General features: G+C 35.1%; 1 protein-coding gene across 16 annotated transcripts in view; it reads right to left on the bottom strand.

Annotated features, from left to right (window-relative positions):
- RALGAPA1 (Ral GTPase activating protein catalytic subunit alpha 1) overlaps window positions 1-25,486 on the bottom strand; it is a 127,842-nt gene that overhangs the window by 64,876 nt on the left and 37,480 nt on the right. For 5 of the 16 annotated variants that reach the window (XM_068683319.1, XM_068683323.1, XM_068683320.1 and 2 more), the window contains exons 17-29: window positions 23,099-23,239; window positions 17,524-19,092; window positions 15,489-15,613; window positions 12,904-13,120; window positions 11,848-12,048; window positions 11,599-11,775; window positions 8,239-8,391; window positions 6,529-6,722; window positions 6,305-6,403; window positions 6,046-6,201; window positions 4,342-4,470; window positions 3,139-3,264; window positions 2,353-2,411 (exon numbers count right to left, since the gene is read on the bottom strand). In XM_068683319.1, the coding sequence (XP_068539420.1) occupies window positions 2,353-2,411; window positions 3,139-3,264; window positions 4,342-4,470; window positions 6,046-6,201; window positions 6,305-6,403; window positions 6,529-6,722; window positions 8,239-8,391; window positions 11,599-11,775; window positions 11,848-12,048; window positions 12,904-13,120; window positions 15,489-15,613; window positions 17,524-19,092; window positions 23,099-23,239 (3,346 nt within the window). The remainder of the gene's footprint in view (window positions 1-2,352; window positions 2,412-3,138; window positions 3,265-4,341; window positions 4,471-6,045; window positions 6,202-6,304; window positions 6,404-6,528; window positions 6,723-8,238; window positions 8,392-11,598; window positions 11,776-11,847; window positions 12,049-12,903; window positions 13,121-15,488; window positions 15,614-17,523; window positions 19,093-23,098; window positions 23,240-25,486) is intronic. The other 11 variants (XM_068683330.1, XM_068683337.1, XM_068683331.1 and 8 more) reach the window with 8 other exon arrangements.

Here is a 25,486-nt window from a genome sequence, read left to right as displayed (position 1 = left end):
CCATAGAAGTTAAATATTGGAAGTCTAAGATTTTTGTAAATTTCCTCTTTGTATTTTTCTGAATATTTTCAGAAAGCGTTATGCAAACTACTACCAGAAATGTTTTATATACACTTCTGCCTCAGAAAAGAAGGAGCTTATGGAAATGCTCATAGTCTCTTCCTAATCTACGCTTCTGCTGTTTCCACAACACGTGTTTCAATACTTTTTGAACAAAAGAAAATAAGAGCAAAGCACAGATACAACAATAATCATAGTTTGTGTAAGCTGAATCAGAAAACAAACCTTTAGTATATAGAAGAGCAGGCAGTTCTAAGTCCATGTTACTAATTCAAAGTTTTATTCAGACTACTGAGAATCATTCTACATCTGATCATACACTGATTTGCAAAATATCCAGGAGTCTGTGAGGTTTCTACTAAGAACACCAGGGTAGCTATTGTTATTTTGAGTAGCCTCTGAAAAGCTGCATAGTTGTGTGCCTACAATGTTGTGACTGCAGAGTCGCAGCCTTAACAGCACAAGAAGATGAAGAGATGAACACTTAGATGATGAACCTAAGGCTTCTTTTTCAGACTGTCAGCAGTAGGAGAAGAATTTGACTAACACAGTTATTAATCTTTACAGATGGAGATCTAAGAGTAGAATGCATTTTCAGATAACTGACTCCCCTGAAGCTCAGCTGGGGCAAGTATGCAACGTAACACAGGGCACTGAGCCTCTGTGGAAGAGATAAGGAATAGACTCATAGCTTGGGTAACAACAACAGCACTCAGATTTGCTAGAGATATACAAAGCTATGAACCTAAGCTCCATGAAACTTATCTGCTAGGAAACTATAAAGACAATTATGTCTCCACTAGTCACTGAGATGATATGGCAGAACTGTAATGCATATCCTGAACGTAACCTAAACCGTAACACAGGTGAACTCTGTACTGCTGTGAAGCAGATGGTATCAGAGAGACGATTCTCCAGAGAGACCAGCAAATAAACTGCCCCTGAAGATTGAGGCTGTCAGACTTCAAGAGCTGTGGAGACATCATTCTCCCCACAATGAAGACATACCCATCCCTCTCCCAGAAGAAGGAAAGGGACACAGATATCCCAAAGAGACACTGGAAATCTATTCCTTTTTAATCTTTGTTTAATACCATTACATACAGTACTCCAACTCTGCAGTTTGGGGGCAGGATTACTCAGCATTCTGAAAGGTCAGGCATGCACACATGCCTCCTGTTCCTATATACAAACCCTCACAGTCAGACAGGGTATTAGGACATGTAGAATGTTCCTTTTCTCCTCCCAGCTACACTGCCAGAACTGAAGTTGCCACAGAATAAGCAGTAATGTTCTGAACCATCTGAATTTAAAACACTTTTTTCAAAAGCAGAATGGAGAGTGTTATGCTTTTCGAGCTGAAAATGAACATGAAAATTAAAATTATCTCAGGACATCCCTTCCCTTCCCTTTCTTGCATTGGGAGATATTACCAGCTCAAGTGAAGAACAGATAAACAGGCCAATAAAAACTGCTGTTGGTTTTCCAGCAAAAAAATTTAAGGTGCAATGCATTTATTTTTCTGTAACATTCCTCAGGCATGTGTTTCCCGTATTTTACTTTTTTTTTTTCTTTCAGTAAAAATATATTAAATGACCACATATATAGACACTATCCAAAGACACAAGGAACTAAGATGTGCTCTTCAGATTACAGATTCCCATTCCAATCCCATATGCAGGACCCTGTAACTCTGGGGACTGGGAAGGAGGAACAAAACACTAAATAATTTAAGAAACAATAAAGAAGAGTGGTAATTATCTTCTTTGAAGTTCTCTATTTGATGAATGTGCTTAGGCTTTAAGCATCACAGCAGTTGTTCCCAGTTTAATGCTTAGCTCAATGTTTTCTACTTCACTTCCATACTGTAAAGAAGAGCTCAAGTACCTTGGATTATTTCTGTTTTTCCAAATAATGTGGACTAATAAAAGATAACCATACCTCCTTCATAAATAATCTTGGCCTTAATCAAACTCAAAAGTGCCCGTCTAGTACAGAAAATTCCTGAGCTGAACAACAGGTTAGCATGGGAGAGCATAAGGTTTCTGCTCTTACTCATATTTACACCTTCTTCTATTATCCACTGTCAGAGAAAGGACTATCAACCTCTGGTCTGACACATAATGTCTTTTATTATCTCTACAAACAAGTTTGAACTAACATGGTGGATGACAGTTTTTATAGTGATGAAGAAAAACATGAATAAAATACATACAAAGTTTTACTTTACAGTCTCTATATATACATATATATATAGCTATTAATGTAGAAGCTCTTTCTTGTATGACTTACCGTGCAGGACCAGACGGTTCCTCTCTTGCTGAGCTTAACACAGTTTTAATTATGAGCTCCTAAAACAAAGATGAAAATACTCACTGATTTGCCACATGAAATCTCTGTCACATGAAATCTTAGGAAATTAGAATTTTATTATAGCACACACAGGCACATAGCTTAGCTGAGTCTCTAGAGTTATGGTCAGACAAACTGCTTGCTTGCTTCTATTCCAAGCTTCTCATCTGTTCCAAATGCTCATTATTGTGCTACCCCAAGAATATTTGACAGGTTACTGTTCTAATTTCTGCTAATTAACTCTTCATCCAACATATTCTCATAATATATCACAGGGGGAAAAAAATCAAACAAAACAGACAAACAAAAAAAAATATCTCCCTTAAAGCTAGCTTCTGTGAATAGCCATGAAGGGTATTACACAAAGTATCTACTGGTCACTTTGAGGTAGGTATTAAACATTCATATTCTTTACAATCAAAATTATATTAATTAAAGAAGTCTTTGGAAATATCTGCAGAAGAAATGATTACAGTGCCTTAAGAACAATGTCAGGAAGAATTCTGACTCAACTGTCCCTCTCAGTGAAGCTCAAGTAAACAATCAGTATGTTTATAAGTATAAAGTTTTACAAGATTTTTTGTACTCTTAAGCCTTATAATCTATTTGAAATGACTCATGAAAAAATTTAGAATCTTAAAATTGTAGTTAATATTTCATGGAACATCATCATATTAAAAATATACTTGGTGGTTGAATACTATCCACATATAATTAATTTCCTACCTTAACATCTGTAAACTGAGACACAGCAATGTCCGGAATGTTTGGGTGAAGAGCTGGTAGTTCGTGATATAAATTGGGAAAACAGACAAGAGATCCTAAAAGAACTTGTGCTTCAACTCTTGGTGCCTAAAAGAAAAAAAAAAAAAAAAACACACAAAAAAAGAGGAGTATTCTTACTGCGATCTGGAAGGTGACATTTCTAGCTGCCTTAATAAAGAACAATGACTGAAACTCTGCACAGCTATCTCCTTTCTCCTTCTGCAAATTCTGCAAAGCTGAGTAAACTGAGTAAATCCATACCTCCATGGATTGCTACTCATGCACACTCCCTGTTCCCATTTTCCAAGCTGGCTGAAGAGAAGTTGAGGAATTGTTAGGACTACAAATGACTGAGCGGCTAACTAGGCTTGGGTCTTAGGTTAAGCTAACTGAACTGGATGTGGAAAATCACTGGATGTGACATGAGACTGCTGGATGTGACAGATAATGGTGTAAGAAGATGACAAAGGTCAGCTTTGATAGTGTCTTAAGGGAAGCTAAATTTCATAGGTGATTTAAAGGGAGAATGATTTGAGAAACAGCCAAAAGTTGCTGACAACTGGAGGGGAGTACTGTCAACCTTTGAGAGAGTACAGTCATGCAAGGTCAATAAAACCTAGGTAAACACATCAATATCACCATACAAGGCTGAAGATGCCTAGGTAACAATATCAGAGAGACATCTGAAAAGGCTAACACTATCAGATACACGACTTCTTGAGCCAGAGTATGAAAGCCATTGCAGTGTGTATATAGATATAGATATACTGTATATATGTGTGTATATTAAATATAGAAATGTATCTATATATGCATACACACCCAGTATACAAATATATCTATATACGCATATATACATACTTCTAAAATGAAGTTACAGTCTAAATGGACATTTATTTTAAAACATTTTAAAGCAGTCATAAATTCTAGGACTCCCAAATTACTGTTTCAACAGTAATTTTTGTATTCTTTGCATTAAATTTTCTGTAGAGGACTTGCATGTGTAGTGTTCTAGAGTGAAGCACTGACAGTACCTGTATTTTCTAACTGTTACACTGACGTCTGGAGACAAATGAACCCCCTACCCAAGGAAAAATATTGCTCAGTTTTCTCTCATATCCTTCCTATTTGCCCATAAATGAGAATGATCTGATGAGCACTTACATTGAGAAAAGAAGAGGCTGCCACTCTTCCTGCTGCCACAATGAAATCCATAATAAGCATGGTGGCACCAGGCAAACCAAGTGAAAAGAACTGAGGAGAGCAGTGCTTGATGATTGTATTGACAATATCCTTGCAAGAGGAAGAAGGAAAAAAGGAAAAGAAGAATGTCAAGAAGATGAACATTGAATGAAAAAGGCAGGTATTTACTGAAGTTTGAGAGTAAAAAAGCATGCAAATTCATTGGAGCAATTATGACACTCTAAATTCTCATTACTGAGGAAGGCGTAGCAGTAAAAATATATATTCCTCATGTATATTCACATTAATACAAGTAAACTGTGGTATACTTTATGGATTAACTTCCTAGATTTAACTTTGGACGCTATTGCACCAGCTTGGCACCAGGTCCCATCTTATATCCACTTACATTAAAACAGTTTAATAGATGACTAACAATTCATTTAAATATCTACAGAGGAGAGATAGTGAGATAACCACTTCTTATATAGAATCATAGGATGGCTGGATAGGAAGGGACCTTGGAGATCATCTAGTTCGAACCCCACTGCCATGGGCAAGGATACTACTCACTACATCAAGTTGCTCATACATTCTTAACAACATGTTTAAATCCCCTCCAACAAGTGTCACCTGACTATAACTTTTAGAAAGGTATTAAGCTCTTACCTATATCCTTTATGGAACCATAAAAGAATTATAATAAAGTGTTTTATAACATACCTGGTATATAGTTATTCAACACAGTATATTACGTGATTGTAGACTTAGTGAAGCAGTTTTTAAAATAACGTACATGATGCATTCCCTTCCAAAGTATTAGAAAAAGTATAAAATATAATCAGTATTAAAAAGCATCCCAAGATTAGGCAAAAAGGAAACCCTTTTCCCCCTCCACATAATTTTCCAATAACAATGGTATCCAACCAGATGGCAATATGTTATATGAAGATTTTCAATCCAGTAACAAAAGTAGAGTAAAGTAGTTGTTAGAGGACAGAGATAGGAGATCCGTCCTATCTATAGCTGTCTGTGGAATAATTTTAAAGTAGTTCTGGTTAGCCCAGCTAAAAAGCCAGGGCTGTTTGAACCTTTGTTCTCCCCATACCTTCAAGTGCTCATCTAAAAAGGTCACAAAAACAACTTTTTCCCACCTCTGATGTACACCTCTAAAAAGAGTGTGTAAACCATACAGTATTTTCAGACTTTTTCATATTAAATCTTATAAAGATTTACTCCCACGATTAAATATACTTAGTATGTCTCATTTTGCTGGTTCCTATACCTGCTGTAGAAATAAACTATTCCAGACATACAGTGAGCACAATTTACTTTTCCACTAGCTGAACTGTTACATCAGGGAGCAAGTAAGAAGAAGAGCAGACATTAGAGAGATCTACTTCCTTCATTCTTGTATGCTTCAATCTGTACCATACAATCAGTAAAAAAAGAAAGAGTACCCTTTCTGCCCTCTTATTTGCTTGAAATGGACTACAAAAAAAAGCATTCCTGATTACAACCAAGAACATGTGGGCCAGTTATCAAAGCTTGTAAAAAGTATCAGTCACATAACTGTTTTTAAAGACAAAGTTAAATTACTCAACTAAAATCCATTCAGTATTCCCAACAAAACAACTTAATTGTTAGCTCTATTTATTTTAACTTCAATATCATAATTAAACTTACCTGATCAACATGAAGAAGTCCACAGTGCATTATATTGTAGAAATGAGTTAAAAAATCCTTGTTTGGAGATACATCTTGTCTTCGCTTCATTGTCTTACAAATGAGCTTATAAGCATGTAGCTTGCCTTGTTTGTATTTATCAGTCAGCATTGTTGCCTACAGTTTTAGAAAAATGTTTATTATTCATAGAAGACAAAAGTAAGCTACACACATTACACAATTTTTTACTTCTGTTTCACTGCTCAGTGTTCAAATTTACCTTGAACAGCCAAGGTGTTAGAATTCTTAGTGGTGGAATTAAAACTGGTGGAGATGGTGAAGTTAGATTATCTGTTGAAATACCAAGATTGTCTCTGATCTGCAATCATAAAAAACAAAACAAAAAGATAAAAACATTTAAGGGAAATATATATAGTGATGGTTTTTCCCTCTGAAAATCCTGACCAATCAGGTCAGCTTGGAGAAGATGTTCTGTTCTTTTACCTTGGCCAGATTCTGCCACAGTTCACAGAGGTAATCAAAAACCTGGGCATGAATTTCTGGATCCATGATGCTATTGACATCCCCCAAAATTCCTAGCATCCGCCTCCACATCACAGTAGCAACATCTGCATGCCATCCTGTAAGCGTTCCCCCAGCCATCACACTGCAACATTCTGAGGGAAATTCACTAGTTTCTGTAATGGAAGAAAAAAGTACAGTGAGACCTACTTCAGAGAAAGAAAAGTTCTGCTATAACTATTACATACAGTTTTCTTAAAACCAAAGGGAAAAAGGCTTTTAGAGCAAGATATTTCTTACCATTAAGCCATCTCAAAAATGTTTAACTACATGTATAAATCTACTTTCAAACTCTCTAAAAGAATAGTTCTGTTTCTTATATTCATTCCATAAGTAATAATCTAGGTCACTGCTGCAGCCCTAATACTAATCTGATGGACCTCACTGGGCCAATACGTTTGTAAGAAGTTCCTTAATTTCTTATTTTGGACTCAATGAATCTCCAGAACTCCACTTGCCTCCCTCCAAGAATAGCTACATTTCAACCTTATATTTTTTTCCAATAAAACAGAAAGATGATTTTCCTTAGAATCTACTATCCATGTATTTTACTTGCAAATTGATGAGTAAGATTGGAGTAAACAGTTTTCTCTGGCTAATGTTCTTTAAGTGGTAAATTTGTATGACTGAGAGGCAACATTCAGTAACCTACCATCATGCAGTCTTACCCTCAACCAGTTCTCTCTATACATCGGTACACATTATCTCTACACATTATATGAATGAACAGTCTTTTTAGGTGGAAGGTCTGTTCATTTCAGTTCATCTGTACAAAGAAAAATGATAGATTACAATGGCTCGCTCTTGATGTGGCTACACAAACACACCACACCAGCTGAAGAGCCATAGTTTTAAAGCTGCAGGTATCCAGATTTTTCCTCCTGTTCCTCTCACACTTATTTTCAAAACACCTCAGCACCAGAACCTGCTGAGATCTTCTGAAAATCTTGCAGCTCCCACAAAATGAAAATGACACCTGAATTCTGCCTGATCACATAGCTTCTTCTTTTGAAGATCTGGACCACTGTGGTAGAGACACTAATGGTTTCTGGGTTGTAGATTTCGAAGTATAAAGCAAAATGATGGCATTTTTGTCCATCAGTAGGCTACTTAAAAGAAAAAGGTCTGATACATGCATCAGACCTTCTGTTTCCATGAGATGAAATATGGGAGAAATGGGAACTTTGTACATTACAAAACATATTCTAGAATTTGATAACTAAAGTAATTAAATATTTTATAAACAATAAAGGGAAAATAACAGATATTCCAAGAAGAAATTAAAACACTACTTAAAAATCGTGTCTTATTACTTGTACATTAATGATAGAACTGTCCATGGGAGGACGACATAGCAAGTTAAGTTGGCACAACTCTACGTATCAAAAAGAACAATTATTAATGTGTGGACCAGTAATCTACTGCAAATAGTTCCAATGAAATGCAAGACAAAATGCAAAAAGGGTTTTGTTTGCTTTTAAAGAAAATAACTGCAATTAAATATTTTTAAAAGTGTAAATGAAATAGACTTGTACAGGATTGTCTACAGCTAATGGGGTACTAGCTACTTTACTACATTGTACTGGAAAGGAAAAAAAAGAACAGGTTTATAGTTTCTATTCCAGATACTGCCTAGGTCATCTGGCGTCTGTAAAACAGAGTGGTGGAGCTTCTCATCCAGCTGCAGATCCTTCTGCTCAATATGATCTGCATGAAGAGTGGCAGGAGAGGGTGTCTGTGATCGGGATCCAAGAGCAGATTGGATTGGAGAAGCACTTTCAGAGCCTGCAAATGCAATTTTTAACAGTTACCTTAAAAGCCTTTTCTATTTTCTTGAGCTGAAATGTTGACTAAGCATAGCATTAAAATAAACTGAACTACTTTAATATACCAAATCTGTTAAAAAAAAAAAAAAAAAAAAAAAAGAGAGAGAGAAAGAAAAGTTATAAAAACTCTAAGCAGATCTCCCTGTGAATGGTGCTCCAAAAGACAACGAATTACATGCAGGAAAGCTGAGAGATGAACATCAAAATCAGATAGTCAAATGGATTAACAGAGCTCCATTTTAAGTCTGAAATATTTTAAATGCATTTATTCTGGAGCACTTTCAGTGCTCTGAATCAGGCAAATTTCTCTGCACATTCCTTCATCTAAATCTCTCTCCAGCAAATTATTTAAGCAGAAATTTTGCTGGAACAACTATTTTTTTCCAGGTTTATGGATGCATACATGTTAATTTATAAATAAAAGTTCATACCAGGAACTGATATTCTTTGATGTTTATCTGCTGATTAGAAAATCCATGTGGAGGGAATGTTCTATGTAGTGCGAGGAACGTTATTTCCTCTAAGACATAATAACACAAGTTTGGCAGTGTTGCAAAGGCATCTTGCCATGATCACCACTGGGCAACCTCTCTAGGCAACTACTTGATCTCTACTTAGATATCTACAGAGGGGGAGGGAGCTGGTACTTGTGTTTTTCTTCTGCACTATCTTCTGCTAAACAAGTTTAATTGGACTTTAGGGATAGCAAATCAAAAATGAGGCTCTTAAGAGTATTTTCCCCAAATTATTGGGCTGTCAATGTACTTTCTTCTGAAGAAAATTACATTGTTTAAAGAACTTGACAGAAAATGTGAAGTGTTATCAGAACAGAAATTGTGGTAAATGAACTTAAATTGTTAAACTGCAAAGGTTTCCATCTGTTTTAAATGACAAAGGTAATGCAACTTTTACCATGTTTAAAGCAACACCTCTATGCAGGAGAGATGGACATACATATAAATGTCATTAATTTCTGTAAATGACAAACTGTGGTGGTGCCTTTCCTTTTCCACTACTCCTTCACACACAGACGACAGTTTAACTCAACAGTTAAATTATATTCTCCACTCATTACTGGTCCCTTGTTTTCCACATACACACAAAGATAATATAAAATACACATTTAAAGATGTTCAAAGAAATCTTTTCCTACTTCTCCATTCTGCTCACTAAGAGGGACTGAGATGGGTGCAGAGAAAAAGCAATGGGGTGGGGAGAGAAGAAGAGAGGGAAAGAGGGAAACAGACTTTCATATAATGGAAAATAATGGACAGACAATTATGGAAAAATTACTGAACTACTGGAGTCATCTAAGAAGCACTAGAAGATACCTCAGCGTATATGGATTCAAATTTGACAGCGAATACTATGGGTTTAACTTGTTCCAAGGCTAGTAAACAGCAGTCTATAGTAAACTCAGTCATTTGCTAAGAATGTGAAATAATGCCTATATGCCAAGAAGAAATTTTCTTTCCCCAAACCCTCAAATGTGTTTAGAAACAAGTAGGTTTCTGAGCAGCAGAGCTATTGAAAACTGTCTTCCTATGAATGTGCTTTGAAGTTCAGTTTCTGCATAGATTTTCTGGTATCTAATAAAGAGAATTCACATTGCAGTCTTCCTGTTATAGGACTCTTCTTCATACATGTGTTTTTCACTATACAGCTGCCTATCTTTCACAAAAATTAAAAAACAAACAAACAAACAAAAAAACTTCTGTTTTCTTTTAATATGTCAATTTAGCAGAAATTAGACAATGGGTTCCAACACTGTTGGGGGCATGGAACAGTCGGACAGAGACAGACAGTAAAAGTGCACAAGTCTCTCGGGAAACCTTGCATTTAACTGATACAAATGACACACAAAAGCTGCCTCTCTAAAACAGTGGTCCAAACAACAAGAAAAGACAGCCACGGAACTTCCTCAATGGACTACTCCATCATTAATTGCAATCTTAACAATTATAGTGCAAACTTAGACAAAAACACCAAACAGTAATGAAATTATTAACACAGAAACAAACAGAAAACATTTTCTGCAAGGACTCTCAACCAACACACAGCAAAGAGAAAAGTGAAGAGAATAAAAGTCAAGCTGATGCTGATCACTGCTGAACAAGCTAAACAACAACTCTGAAAAAGCTAATTTCATGCTTTTTCAGCAGAAAGGCAATTTCAGAATATGAAAATAGTTGCAAGGAATGATGGTCTTTTCAGTATCTCTGAAAATGCAGTTTGATTTGTCAGAGAACAGGACACTGTAGGTAGGTGTAAGCTTTCACAGACAAATCAGTACATGTTTCTAGCATTGTGGTAGGCATGGTAGCACTTAACGGTTATGGAACAAGGAGTATAAAAATGACTATGGATGTCTTCAAGTCTCATTCATGAAATATGTTGAGAGACCTTTCTTCCAAATACTTCTGAGAGAGGGAGATTCTCTCTTTCAGAAAGCAGCCCATTCAATTTGGGTTAACTGTATCACTTGATGGTTGTTAATCTAATTGTTAATCCTCTCTCTTTCTCAAGAAATAGTTGCAAAATAAATTGGCGGAGTCTCAAGTTTGACTGAGGTTGTGAAACACTAGTTTGGTTCATTACAGGCTTACTTCTATGAAAAAACAGGGAAAATCCTAAAAGAAAAAGAATTAAGTTACACAAATGGAAGCTGATCTTACATGTTACAGTAACATTCTGCACATTGAAAGTTCCAAGTTTAACAATAGACAATATGGAGAGAGGTTAAGAAGGGTGTACACAAAAGAATCACGTAAGACTTCTGTGCACTGGTTTGAAAGCACTTGCAAAGCCTTTCAAGGAAAAATAACTTACTCAAAACTAGCTATTTGGCAACCAGTAATATAAGGACACTGGTAAGATCTAGCTTACACTTTGTGGTACATTTTCTCTCTGATAATTACATAGATTATGTCATGAAGTGTTTAAAACACATTTAACACCAAGAAATGGATTATGTATGTAGCTAAGTCAAACAAAATATTTCCAATTGTTATTTCACACATTAGTGTTCTATTGCAATCAAACAGTAACTGAATTCCAAGAATTGCTTTATACAGAATATAGATTCATCACAGAACCTGAACCTGGTATTCTTCAGGATGGGTGGAAAAATTCTGAAACAAATTATTATTTTTTTAAACTACTTTACCAGTAATAGTTGCAGCTTCAGCAGACAATGGTTGCTGATTGAGACTACTTGTTTCCGAATCTATGTGGAGTGTAGTTAGACTGGCTACTTCTTGCTCCTCAGCACTCTGTTGTTGTCCTGAAATTGCATCAACATCAGTGGAAGCTGGCGTCCCTGCCTCGGTGCCAAAGCTGAAATCTGTATGAGGGAAGTGTTGTATTAACTGACAATTTAAAAATACCACTAATATAAAATACAAAAGCCTAGCACCTCCAAAATCTTCCATGTAAAACTTGTATGTACATCTCCTATGCTTCCAACACACTGTTGCACAATTTACATAAGATGTAAAAGCAGAAAGTAATTGGCTATTATGGACATTCTCATTTCTGTCACAAAACTGTGACTGAACTTCTGGAGAAGACATTCCTATTGCATGTCCTGTATTCTGCTTAGTCGCTGTAAGCGTACCTAAATGAGAATAAAGTAAAAATAATGGAAACATACATTAAGAAGTTTATATGCAAAATCTGTAAAATGAAAGAAATAGCCAAGTTTTTCATTAAAGTACTAACTTCAAACTACAAATATTACAGCAAATGACATTCTGGCTAATGTTTTTTTCAACACTTAAGACAAAGTATCATGCTCAAATGTAGTCAAATAACATAACTCAGTTACATAACATCTATATATATATAAAAATTGCAATTTCATCAATAAATACTTCTGCCATACAAACATTATTTCTCCCTTTCGTAATACATGAAAACATAATTCCAAGCAACTACAATAACCCCTTCATATGAGTAAGAGTGGGAACAGATGCATGAAATGAATAAAAAGCATACTAAGTTATTAGAATAGCATACTAATTTTATGATATTACGTTTAGTATCTCGATTAATCTACAGTTATAAAAAGACCACTGTAAAAATATCAGATGGCCTTCTTTACCTTTTACCTAAATTTTTCAAAAGAATTGAAATAAATTCTGAAGTAAGCAGTCTTTCATTTTTACATTTTGTGTGTAAAACACAGATACACTCCAGAGAAAAGACAATAAATATTGCTTTCTAACTTCTGTGCACTGTTGTTCAGCTTTTTGTACAGCAATGTTTCAGTACTGTTTTATTCATGTACTATAAAAACGATTCTCTCAAGAATCCTGCTTGCTCCATTAACTTACTAGTGACTTCTGTGGTGAATCAAAATAAGCTCTTTTTACAGAAGACTGCTGGCATATAACTTAAAAAAGAAAACTCGGAAAAGGAAATTCACGAGCAGTCAACCAAAAATGCTCCTACTTTGAAAAAGTATACTTGCTTTCAAATTTGCGGCCATCATACTGAAAAGCACTGAACGAGTCAGAGTGGCTATCTGAACTGATGAGGTCACTGCTGCCTGCACTAGCAGGCGATGTCCATTCGGATGGCACGCCTGGGTCGTCTATAGGACGCATTTGGTTCTGTTTGTTCAATACATCAGGAAGGTCTTTTGGAACTTCCAGGCTGCCAGGACTGCTTCCTCGTCTTGTCACATTCTAAACATTGAAGAGACAAAGTAGTTTACAACCTTGGATGGCTTATTTACATACAATGGAAAAAGCAAATGTCATTTGCAAATGTATATATATATATGTATATAATAATGTATAAAAATGTATATATGTATACGTATATATATAAATGTATATATATACACATTTTTATATATATATATACACACGTGTATATATATATATATATATATACACACATGTATATATATACATATATATAAATGTGTATATAACAAACAGTTGACAAATACCTAAACCAAAAATTGTCATCATCCTACATAGTCAAGACTTCCTAAAACCCCAGACAGCAGAAAATGGAGAACCTATGTAGCCACACAATTTCATACATATAAATTGTATTTGCACAACAGATGTTTGGGTACATATTTTAAAAGACAAGGATTCAGACTAAAATGAGCTACACTTATATAAGACTTTAGAAAAGAATAGTAAAGAAGTGCATTGTCTCCAAATTATTCTAAATTACTAAACAAGACTTGTTAACCTTTGTTTCAGGCACAAGCAGAAAAAAGATTTCAAGAAGTATGGTGTTTTCTGGCTTATAGACTATGATACTATAATCAAAAATTTCATGTACACCACAAGCAAATGAATTTTCTAATACACATCTAATTTTCTTACGATTAAGCCAAAACTTAGTATTGACTTAAGGCAAAAAAAGTATATACAAGAAATAATGCATACAGATTTGCTCATGTAAGCTGTTCTACTCAAGTCTTTTCTTTAAGTCACTATTCATGGAGTGGAAAGGACTGTGGAAAGTGGGACTGTTTGTTTGAGAAGGAGCAAAGATAAATGTAGAAATTTATGATCTTTTATGAAATGGCTTGAAATCTTTATGCATTGTAAACTAAGAGACTGAAGGTGACTTACATTAGTTCTAGTCACTTCTTTTCCCGTCACCATCTCACTACTAATTTGAGATTTACTCAGAATGACAAGTCTGACAAAATACAAGGATTTAGTGTTCAATAGATCCATAACCTAACAGTAATCTTAATAACTTGGTACTTTGTTTTAAAACAGAATATCCATTCTTGTGTGCTAGATTGCAAGATCAGTGACAGGCAAGTTTCATAACATTTACTCAAACTTACCTTGGCTGTTTTTTGCTACCTGAGGAAAGTATCAATTCTCTCACCTGAACTATTAATAATCAAAGTTCTTGACCAACTATGTGAGAAAATGAACAACACCCCCTCCTCTTTCTCTCTTTTTCTGTGGCCAGCTCTGATGACTTCTGTTTTACCAACTTGAAATATGTAAAAAATTATTAACTGCAAGTTAGCATTTTTATCTTGTAACGCAAGATGAAAAAAAGTTTCATAAACATAATTTCAATTAAAAAGGAAAAAAGCATACATTTGAACAAACTCTATAGGTCCTCTCTTTCCATAATTAAAGATGCTGATAAATTAATTTCTCCAATCACCTTGAAGAATCTGTCCCTTAATAGCAACAACTAAGATACTTGTTGCCAACTTTCTACAGTAGCTTGTCTTACAATGACCTTTTCCTTTAAAAAAAATAAAAAAATAAAAAAGTAGAAAAAAGAACAGAACAACTTTGAAACAATACATTTCAATTATCACCCATGCTGTTCTTCATTTGCAGCATTTCTCTGAATATTTTCCCCTTCTTTGCTACTTAATAAAACACTCATGTCTTCAAATCACTTGTCGTATTTGGTAAGCATTCAAGTGTAACCTGAAATTCTTGACTTAAAATTGATTGAAATTTTTGATTATGAATGATAATCAAAACAACATGACATTACTGGAAAAGCATAGGAATAAAGCATATGAAAAATTGGTTCTATTAACAGAAAAGTACAATAAATTTTTCAACACTTTTAAGAAGGAAAAAAAAGTAAAAACATATGTTAATGTAGTTTTGTAGTCTTGCACTGGCTGGAACGGTAGGGAATAGTACCATACTACAGTACTCCAGTATTTGCATAAATACAGTATTACACTGCGGTCTGCAAATTTACATATAAATTATTATCCTGGAACTGCCTGTGTACAAAGATCTTTGCAGGTGCAATTAAAGTCATTTAATTCAATGAGACTATTCATCTGACATTTCTACCTTGTTTGAACAATAAAAATTTAATAAAAATGTAAACACGAATGCATAAAATACCACAAGTCTATTTCAAAATGATTTAAAGCCAAGGAATAATTTAGTGATATTCTGAATTCTGGTTGATAAAAAACAGAGCAAGATAAACATCTTACTATGTAGTAAAGTGATTTAATAATGTCATTTATTAGTTCACACAAACGTGCAGATTACATATTGAAATATAGGAAGTTTAAAGGCTTACCAGTGCACTACCACTGCGGAGTCTCTCAGCTATAAATTCATCCATGAGGTCAGGAACATTTGTATTGCTGCTGCCAATATCACTATCAATAGGGTGCAGCTTTTGACTCATGTCCTCTCTATTAGCTAAAAGCAAATGAATAACTGTATATAGTAAAGAACAAACCAACACATTTTCAAAACAAAAGGCAACAATAAAGAAGCCCTGCTAATAAATAAAAAAAAAATCAAAATTGCCAAACATGCATTTTAAGAATTCCCTCTTTTTAAGCAGATTCTACTGTAGGAATTAGTAAAACAACTTCTTCCCACTAAGCAGGTGTTAGTCAATTTCCAGTAAAACCTTTAAGAGCAAGAAAGCTTATAGGAAAGCACTACTTAAAGTTGTTAATGCTTGCTTTAAGGATACAGCACATATTCTTCCTCCATATCACAAAAAATTAAGGAATAAATCCTAACAATTGTATACGATTCCTACAGGCACCCCTTCTTCATTGCATTCTTAATGAAAAGCAATGTAGTGGAAAAACTAGATTGCAATATAAAATAATGACAAATGTCAATGTGGCACTGTATACACTTAGTATAAATGTGCAAATAAAAGTCTTATGTAATAAAACAGCATGCTACTATATGGAATGAAACTTCAATCTCTGGATGGTCAAATGGTGATGAACAATTAATTAAGTTCACTTAAGTATCAGTTCTATATTTTTGATATAATTATCCTTTTAATTTTTAGCAGTGGCTGTTAGACCTAACTCCATGATCTTAGCCTTTAAAGTTTTCAAATTTTTTCATTTCTTTTTTTTCTCTATACGAATTGTCCCCTCAGTGTCCTCTCTCATGGCTCCATGTTGAGGCTCTGCTTGACGTTACAGATTTTAAATAAAATGTTTTCCAGATATCTCTGTCAGAAAAGATCCTACAGAGAAACAGAAATCACTGAGAACAATTTTTTTTTTTTTTTTTGGATAAATGCGACAATCACGCTACTTCCCACTTGTCATGGTGCTATGCTTTCACAGACTGCCCTCAGGTGGCATTAACATCTCAATGCAGGATGCGTTACAGAACCTCTGTTAATCATGCTAGCATAATAATGGGAAAAAAATAAAACCTACATTACTGCTGAAAGTTAATTTATTGTTCATTTAAGGTTATTTAGGATGTGAACTAAGCCAATGGATATTAGAGCGACAGCCTTCTTTTTTGCTCAGTCCAGAGAGGTCTCACAGTTAGCAGGACTATCCTGAGACCTTCATGAACATCCATGAATGATTCCAAGGAAAAAAGAAGCAATGAAAGATGTTGCCAAGATATAACTGTATCCATTTTGATGAATGCATACAGAAAGGCCTACAGAATGTTTTGAAAAGATTCAGACAAAACCTTATGACTATTCACAGAGAACTGTCACAACGAAATGATTCCAGTAACAGATTTCTGTCCACAATTTTTTTAAATGTTATCCAAACTGACCTCCAAATGTAAATTTGAGGGGCTTTTTTGTTTTGGAGGAGGAAAAGGAGGGGGCGAGGAAGAGGAGGAGGAAGAAAACACACTAAATGAACCAGAAATGTAGTCAGTTGAACATAGCTAGTTGATAGCCAGGTCCTTCTGACAAACAAAGTACAGTTACAGGGGAGTAGTACACTCTGATACCATGTTCACATGCCAATCATTTGGTAGGCTGAATTTTGAGGCTCTGCATGGTAGATGAAAATTCAAAACTCTCAAGGTTTTGTCCCTTATTAGGTCATTTACTGTCTCTTCCTCTTCCCTAATGTGATGGTCTTCAGCAGCAAAGAGGTTCAACTAAATATCTTTAAAAAGGGAAATTAGTAATTTAAAGTATGTAAAAGTAACTTATGCTGGGAGAAAATCAGCTGGCTATAGGCGCATGCATAACCAAACAGGGAAAGCAGTGATCATCCCAAAGCCTTTTGATTGCTTATCAGAGCTTGCTTCAGTTGCATTAAGCCAAACTGGTGCTGCCTTTCTCCTTTTGCGCTCTGCACACTGTTAGTGCTCACCTGCAGCTTTCCTTCCAAAATAGCCCATTACATGACTGTACAGATCCCTCAGTGGAGCCTCTGCTGGCACTCTGTTCTGCCTCTGTGGGGAAACATTTGCCTTCGGCTTCGAAAGAGCATGTACAACAGTTTTATAAACACCACCCAGGGAACCCTGCTGTTGTGCTGACTCCTGACCTGACGACCTAAATGCACTACGGCTATGGAACTGGTTAACTGCAATACCTTCTTTTTGCAGCACGGCTGCTTGAGTTTCTGGAGTTTCCTTAATTTGCTTGCTACCAACTGAAGCAGCATTGATTGCATCTAGAGGTCTATATATTCCGGGTCTAACCAGCTCCATGACAGCTGATGAGCTGGTGCTTGTACTGGTACCGCTGTTGCTGCTACCACTACCACCACTACTGAAGCCACTGAGTTTACGAAGTCGTGCTTTCCAAGCAGCCTCTTTGTTCTCAAGAGGGTTGTAAAATTGAACTGATTCTGTAGATGGTCTAAAAGTTACATGAACACTATTTCTTTTTTTAGTTGTTATTTTCATGATTTTGGCCCTATGAGTTACTGTTTCAGATATACTCCGTTTAGTTGGTGACAGTTTGCTTGTACCTGTGATGTGAGGCATTTGAGGGTTAACTTGTGCTTTAGGAAGAATTTTCTTTGCATGCATAACACGTGAGTTGGTTATTTTTTCATTAAATTGGGTACTTCTATGCTTTTCAGCTAATGCTGCTTCCACAGCTGAATCTACATCAGCTTCAGTGGCTGCTTGCCTGTACAGATATCTCTTCCCTTCTTTGCTGCTAGGACTACTTGACCCATGATCAAACAGGTTTTCATATTGTTTATCAATATTCAACTGTCTGGCTTTATCGAGCACTTCATTTCTTGCAAAAATGTCTACTTGAGTAGGTGCAATATTACTTATAAAGCCACTTTGGTTTTGTTCTAGGTGCAGCTCTGTGTTATCAGCTCTTTCTGTAACAGTGATGCTATTCGTGCATTGAGCAGTCTGATCACTATTTTCTAATCCATCCAGTGGTAATCTATCATTCCTATTTACTGATGTATCACCTTCGTGAGCAGAAGCCTCACATTTATCTATCTCAAAGTTACCGCAAAGTTCTTCTTTTTCTTTAAGATATTCTCTCAGAGAGGAAAGAAGATCATCTTCACCTTCAAGGTCAACATATTGGCTTTGTTCAAAGGTTGTGTTTGCAAATTCTACCGGCCCTATTAAATGACAAAGATGGTCATAAATACTATCCCCAACTTCCAAGGAGGACTCTCTGCTATTTGTATCAGTAATATGGCTTTCAGTGGATCTATGCATTGAAGAGGTCTCAGTGGAACTCTGTAAGCTTGGAGCGTGATGGGATGAACTGTCAATGACAGGAACTGCACCTTTGGCTCGTTCAACTGCGAATGGTTCCAGGATGTCAGAGGTGCTGCTACTTCGTGGCAGCGGCTGTTCCTCATTTAATGCACCAAAAACTTCACTTGGAGCATCCTCACTCTGTGAAAAATGTCTGACTCGAGGTGGACGTGGAAGAATTTGAGCATCATCAATGTCTGTAGGAAAAAGGTATATGTAATACACACAAGCATTTACATACAGAGACCATATTTATTTACCGCTACATCCTAATTATGAGATTTAAAAAGCCAGGAAAGTCCAGAGCCTTGTTTACTTAAGTACAATGAATATACTTTTTCCAGTACTAGAGTGTTAAAAACAAACACACATAATATCCAGTACAGAATGTAATATAAATGAGTTAGACCATCAGAACACAGTTTTAAATGTTAACATGCATGAGAACAAACAGTGAGACCATGGAACGTTTGGAAGTACAGTTAAAGCTAGGGCTGTGCCAATAAGTTCAATAATTCAACCAATATTATACCAACTAGCTTGAAGAAATGGTTAACTTGAATATAAATTAGCTTAACAATAGTAGCCTTCATAGAATTTACATCTTCAGAAGAATACACAACTCCAAAGAGAACATACAAGTTTTCTGGAAAATTAGAATTGCTTACTGAAGTGACTAACTACTACTTTTTCATAATTTGTGTGGATGTACATAAGTTACTGAAATAACAGAAACAATAGTATACAGGTACGAGTATTATGGCATATGTAATATAGTGTATACCTGAAGATTTAATTATTTTTTTAAACTTTATGGAAGAACGGTCCCTGTAGGGAAAAGATTACTATAAATAACAGATTATTTAACAATATACTTTTTTTTCCTCTAAAAGGATGTTTTTTGAAACATCTCTCATCTTCAAAATGCAAAACTAAATGTTAAATGGAAGCTAACCTCCCCATCTTCTTACAGTTTTACTCAACATGAGTCCTAAGAATTACCAAATTAAGAACCCCACTACTGAAAAAATCCTGCAGCCACACAAAAGCTAACATTAGAGTAAAATCACTTTTACTTATGTAAAGACAAGAATATTTGTTATGACCATTTAAATTAGTGATTCCTGGTCTCTGTTGAGACAGCTAATACTCTACCATCAGCACACATCATAGTTAACTGTAATGAAAGCTGCAGTTCCAAGAGATCACCTAGGAAACGTACAGAAATATCTTCAATCCACTTCATATCATCCACCAAAATAAAGAACCTTCACATTCCTCATCACATTTCTTGATATGTCACAGGAATACTACATACTATAAAATCACTGATACAGCCAAGGCTAAGTATCTCTTCAACTAATTGCACAATTCAAGCTATCCCTTGCTGTCTTTTTAAGGGACAGACACTTGAACATTAAGGTAAAACAACTTTGTCAGTTTTCTGTTAGTTCCTTTTCTCATAGAATCATTTATTCCCCAGATTTATTTTTTAAACAAACGGCTCAAAAAGTTGTAGATATGCTTTTAAAATCAAGAATAACAATGAAGAGTAACAGTTGCCACAATAAACAGACTTACCTTGCTCTATCTAGAGAGTTTATCTTCAGGACTGCAGTAACTGGATTTACTTGAACTCAGTACATCCTAAAATCCCCTCCCAATGTGTTATTGCCAAAACAAAGAAATTACATTGAATTCATTTTAAAATATTTCAAATTATTATTTCATGGTCTTTACACCTATTTCAATAATATTTAATTATGGTAATCAGAAGTCACCTTAAAAATGTCACCCGTTTTGAAGTGCTCACTTTTCTGAGAAAGAGCTGGAAAGGGATTTTGTCATATTTTCCTTCTGAGCAAAGCATATAACCTGGAGGAATCAGATATATCAGCGCTAACTAAGTGTATGTGTTGGAATATGATGAAAAGTGGTCATTTCCACGCTCAATTTTTCAGGGAAGTTATAATTTGAAAATTGGAGTTTGACCCGATTCAAAGTTTACTGAACTGTAAAGAAGCTATTGGACAGGAAATGGAGAAGTCTATACTGAGAAAGAGAGTATACATATAAGCTCTTCCAGAAAATAAACATAAACTGAAAACTGTTGTATACCGCAATATTTATTAACCATTTCCTTTCTCTTCTGCTTTCACCAGCAACAAATTTCTCTACAACATTCCTGTTCAACTTATTATTTGACTTTACAGACTAACATTCAATGAAATGGATGTTGCTCTCTAGATACAACTGCTATTTCAGTCTTCATTGACTTAGGCAAATATTAACATGGACCGTGCCTATAGAGCCTCAAGAATTTCTTTTTGCAGCTGTAAGAAATTGGTCTTAATGAAAGCAGCAACTGAGGACCATAGGATGCAGCTAAAATATGCATGATAAGGTTACAGATGAGATTTATACATATATATTTATGATAAATTGATCTCATCCTGAGCCCTCAATATGCATCTTTCATATGTTTTATAAACTTCATTTTATATAAAGTACCAGCCTGAGGATTGCATGCATGCAGTGATTATGATTTCTAGGATGCTAAAAATTACTGGATGGAGAACTCCAAATGCACGCCAAGCAGCTCCACACATTGAAATAAATTCAGCTATATTTATTTCAATGTTGATCCAGTATTATTTATTAGGTGCTCATGTATGCAGGACTAGCACATACAAGTATACAAACCTTTTCATACAATTGTGTAGTGCTTGTGCCAACAGAAATTTCCTTTTTGTAGAATAGAAGAAATTAAGGTAATGAAAAACTGCTATTGTATTATCAGCACCAAAAATACAATGTTTTAAAATCCAAATGAACAGCCTCCTTGGCAACCAGGTCTCACCCCTGCACACTGGTATACAGTCAAAACAGGACACTATCCTAAAGAGGTTTTACTAACTACATCATGAGTGTGCCACAGAGGGCTGCGTCTCTGACAGTGCACATACTTAGAAGAAATGCTGGCCTTGTTCCTAGGATGTTACAGTAAGGAAGACACTGAAATTGGTAGTTCTGGGTATTCTCATCCAATCACAACTTTCCTTAAACCAACCTTACCTCCCTTTTTCTGCTTGAAGGCAGAAAGAAAAGACAGCTTTTCAGTACCGGCTGGGAGACAGATACGCTAAAATACAAACACATTCTGGCATGGAATACAACTTTCAAAACACATTTCTTGATACTTCTTGGGTAACAAGATGCAGGCAAGAAGAAAGTGGGAAAGCATAGAACATATCTTCCATATAAAAATGTACTGCCTGTAAGTCCTTCTATTTGTACAAAGTTTTGAGTGTGTGCATATGTATCCCACGGTGCTTTCACTTTTGTACTCATTGAGACAAAGGCATCATAAGATTGTCAGCCTTTACTAATTTCTATCTAAGTAGCAGCTGGAGTACAAGAAAAAACATTATCTATAAAATTTCATATGCGCCTTTTAAAAACCTGTGAAAACCCTAATTGTTTAATCTACTTGCTCAAAGGCTCTCCTCCAAAGAAAGCGACTATCAAAACTCCTAGCCAAGGAGTTTGCAGGGTCAAACATAGCGTTATAGAAAACTAGAACTCTGTAAAGACAGATAATTTGGAAAACCAAACCAAACAAAACCATAGCACTTCAGAATCCCAAACTGTATTTAAGATTTTAAGGTTTTACATACCGATGAAAAACCGGGATTCTGTAAAGCATATTATATGATACCATATACTTAAGGAATTCTTTTTTCATGGGAGCTAAATTATATCATTATCATGGTTGGCCACACAACACCTATGACACTGAATTCAAAAATTTAAGTAGAAAGATATAACTGGCAAATAAAACTAAAATTTCTTCCTTTCCCTCCCTCATTAAGCACGAACAAAATCTTTACATTAGTTGCACTCTCTGACAGATATTGTATTACTGCTTACCAATAAATTGAAAAAGCAAGAGATTCCTCTCATTTTCATTTTTATGGTAGTAAACATTGGCACAGCACTAACTTCTAACAGTTCCAGAATGAATTGCGAAATAGCATGATATTACATAATTCAAAATATTCATTCTTAATCTCTTCCCCTCTCCCCCCATCCCATCCCCCAAGTATTTTTACTTTGCAAAATTTAATGATTTTGCAGAATTTGAAAGCAGAAGGTTTAAAAAGGTGATAAAGGGGGTGCAGAAATTAGCAGAGGTGGCACTACCTGAAAGCTCATCAGAAAGGGGAGTGAGAACAATATCAGGCAAGAAGGGTTTGGAAGTATGGATCAGAACAGGAGCACTTTTAGCACTGCGTATATAGGCCGATGGCAGAGCACATTCACCAATGGATCGGCTTCTCATGGCTTTAAAAAGGAAAAGAAAGAAGTGGGGAAGGAAAAAAGAAGAGTGACTATAATGAAAGGCTCGTGTCACAGAAAAAGCAGCAACAGAGAAAACAAAGATAAAAAGGAAGAAAATTTAAAAATTAAAACATTTCAGCACGGCAGATATTGGCAGAGCTGTAAGAAAGAAAAAATCAGTGGACACTGATAAGACATTTTGAGTTTTCAACTTTTATGTAAAGCGGCAACAATGCTTTTATTATGGCTATTACAGAGATTTTGCATTCAAAACCAAGAAACTAATTAACACTTTTTTTTTCCTCCCATTGCATCAGGGGTTGAAAAATCCAAGTTAAAGCACTCCACAAGCATTCTGAAATTTGTATTTTTTAACAGAAAAAAAAACAACTTACACTACATTTCCATTTTTCTAGTTTACTTTGGTTTGCTCCTAAACAAGTACATCTGAATTTTGACCTATAGTCTTGAATTTAAGATTCTTCAAAAGAGATTCAAAATTGTAAGAAGGAAACAAGCAATTCTGTGTGGAAAAAAATGCAATACAACATTGTATAGTTCTGCATTAAAAATGAAATTGACTGAAGTGAAATGGTTTGTCAACTAAAAGGGTTACATTCTTATCAACAGGACTTTAATGGGTATTGGATAAATCTTTCTAAACTGATCCTAATTCACCTTTTTGTTTCTCATGTCCTGCCAACAGTCCTACAGAAAGAAAATTTACAAAAGAATTGTGGCAACAGGATCAAGGTTATAACTGCAGTTTTTCCCATAGTTTTAAAGTGAACCTTTATGACATTTGTTTTCAATTGTCATCGTAAGACATAGCAAGAACTGATATCGCATTCAATTTCAAAGTACTATTACTGTTCTATTCGTGGTTTCAAGCAGTTTCCTTTTCAAATTGTTGCAAATTTGAGAATTTATGCTAAAATGGTTGCTGATAAACTTCTCATAAGGAAACTTCAGTTCATCCTACACATTGTTTGCACAATATTTAAGCAGTCTTTGAACTTCTATAAGCATATTTTCAAAACATGAAATGTACCCTTAGAATCTCAGTGCTCCTAATCTATATGGGAATCAGAAGAAAAGAATGAAGTACAGAAAAAGTTGAGCACATCACACTTATGTGATCTTGTTAAAGAATGGTCTCTAACACAGCAACATGAGGATAACTTGGGTAGGTCTATGTACATAGAGCAGAAAACACATTTGACGAATGCAGCACAACTTAGGTGGAATCTTAACAACAGTTTGAAAAAACAATTCAGAAAGACAGATGTTTTAAGACTGAAGCCATCCTCTATTTTAAATTAAATTTAGTTTAAAAGACAGAAACCAACTTCAAAAAAAAAAAAAGACAACTATATGCAAGGCTTTAACTTATTTTTAAGAGATGCAATATTAAAATTCAGAATACAGTCATGGTTAAATGCATTGCATTCATCATTATGCATTTTAAAATGAATGCACGCTTGAGAGAAATATCAAGCTACAGAGTAAATAAACCAAACTTTTGAGATTGGATACTATGTTGAATGCAAATCATTAAAAATAAGTGTCCCTTGTAATTTGACTGATTTTCTTCCACCATCTTATTTGATTCTAGAAAGAGGGAATAGAAAATCACATTTACTATTTGGAATACGGAAATTTTATAGAAAACTTTCAAATGAAAAATGTAAGATATTATTACTCAAAGCAAGATTAACATCATGATGCTGTAAAATGAAAATGTGACCTCACTGCATAATTATTTTAAATAAGATATATCACGTTCAATTAAGTAGTCAAATAGAGTCAGACTTAACACAAGATGTGGACTAGATATGTCAGTTCAAAACCATCTGCTGTTCTCTATAGAAAAAAAAAACACACATGGAACAGTAGACTCCTAAATTCCTTCAGACCTGGTATTTTTATAGGATGAGAATCTGCTGTCTACAAATTCTATATCTAGCCCTACAAAAGATTTTTCAACCCATATGCATTTAAAGGCCCTTTTCCAAAAATTACTTTACATAAGTTCAGGCTAAAAATGTACACACTGCATATCAGGAAAGCTGTGATTTTTATTTGAGTAAAACACATACACAGAAACTTGGTGCAGCAATAGACGTGCGCTGGCATGAGGATGGCTCAAAAAACAAAGGTGTGCAGATGTACACAAAATGTGTACAACATAAAACAAATGAAAAAGAAACCCCAGCTTTTTCTTACCATAACATATTCAACATGCACATC

The sequence above is a fragment of the Anas acuta genome, chromosome 5 (genome assembly GCF_963932015.1).
Source record: "Anas acuta chromosome 5, bAnaAcu1.1, whole genome shotgun sequence".
NCBI classification, from domain to species: Eukaryota; Metazoa; Chordata; class Aves; order Anseriformes; family Anatidae; genus Anas; species Anas acuta.
The sequence above is the reverse complement of the archived record's forward strand: the minus strand, read 5'-3'. Positions and strand labels throughout refer to the sequence as shown.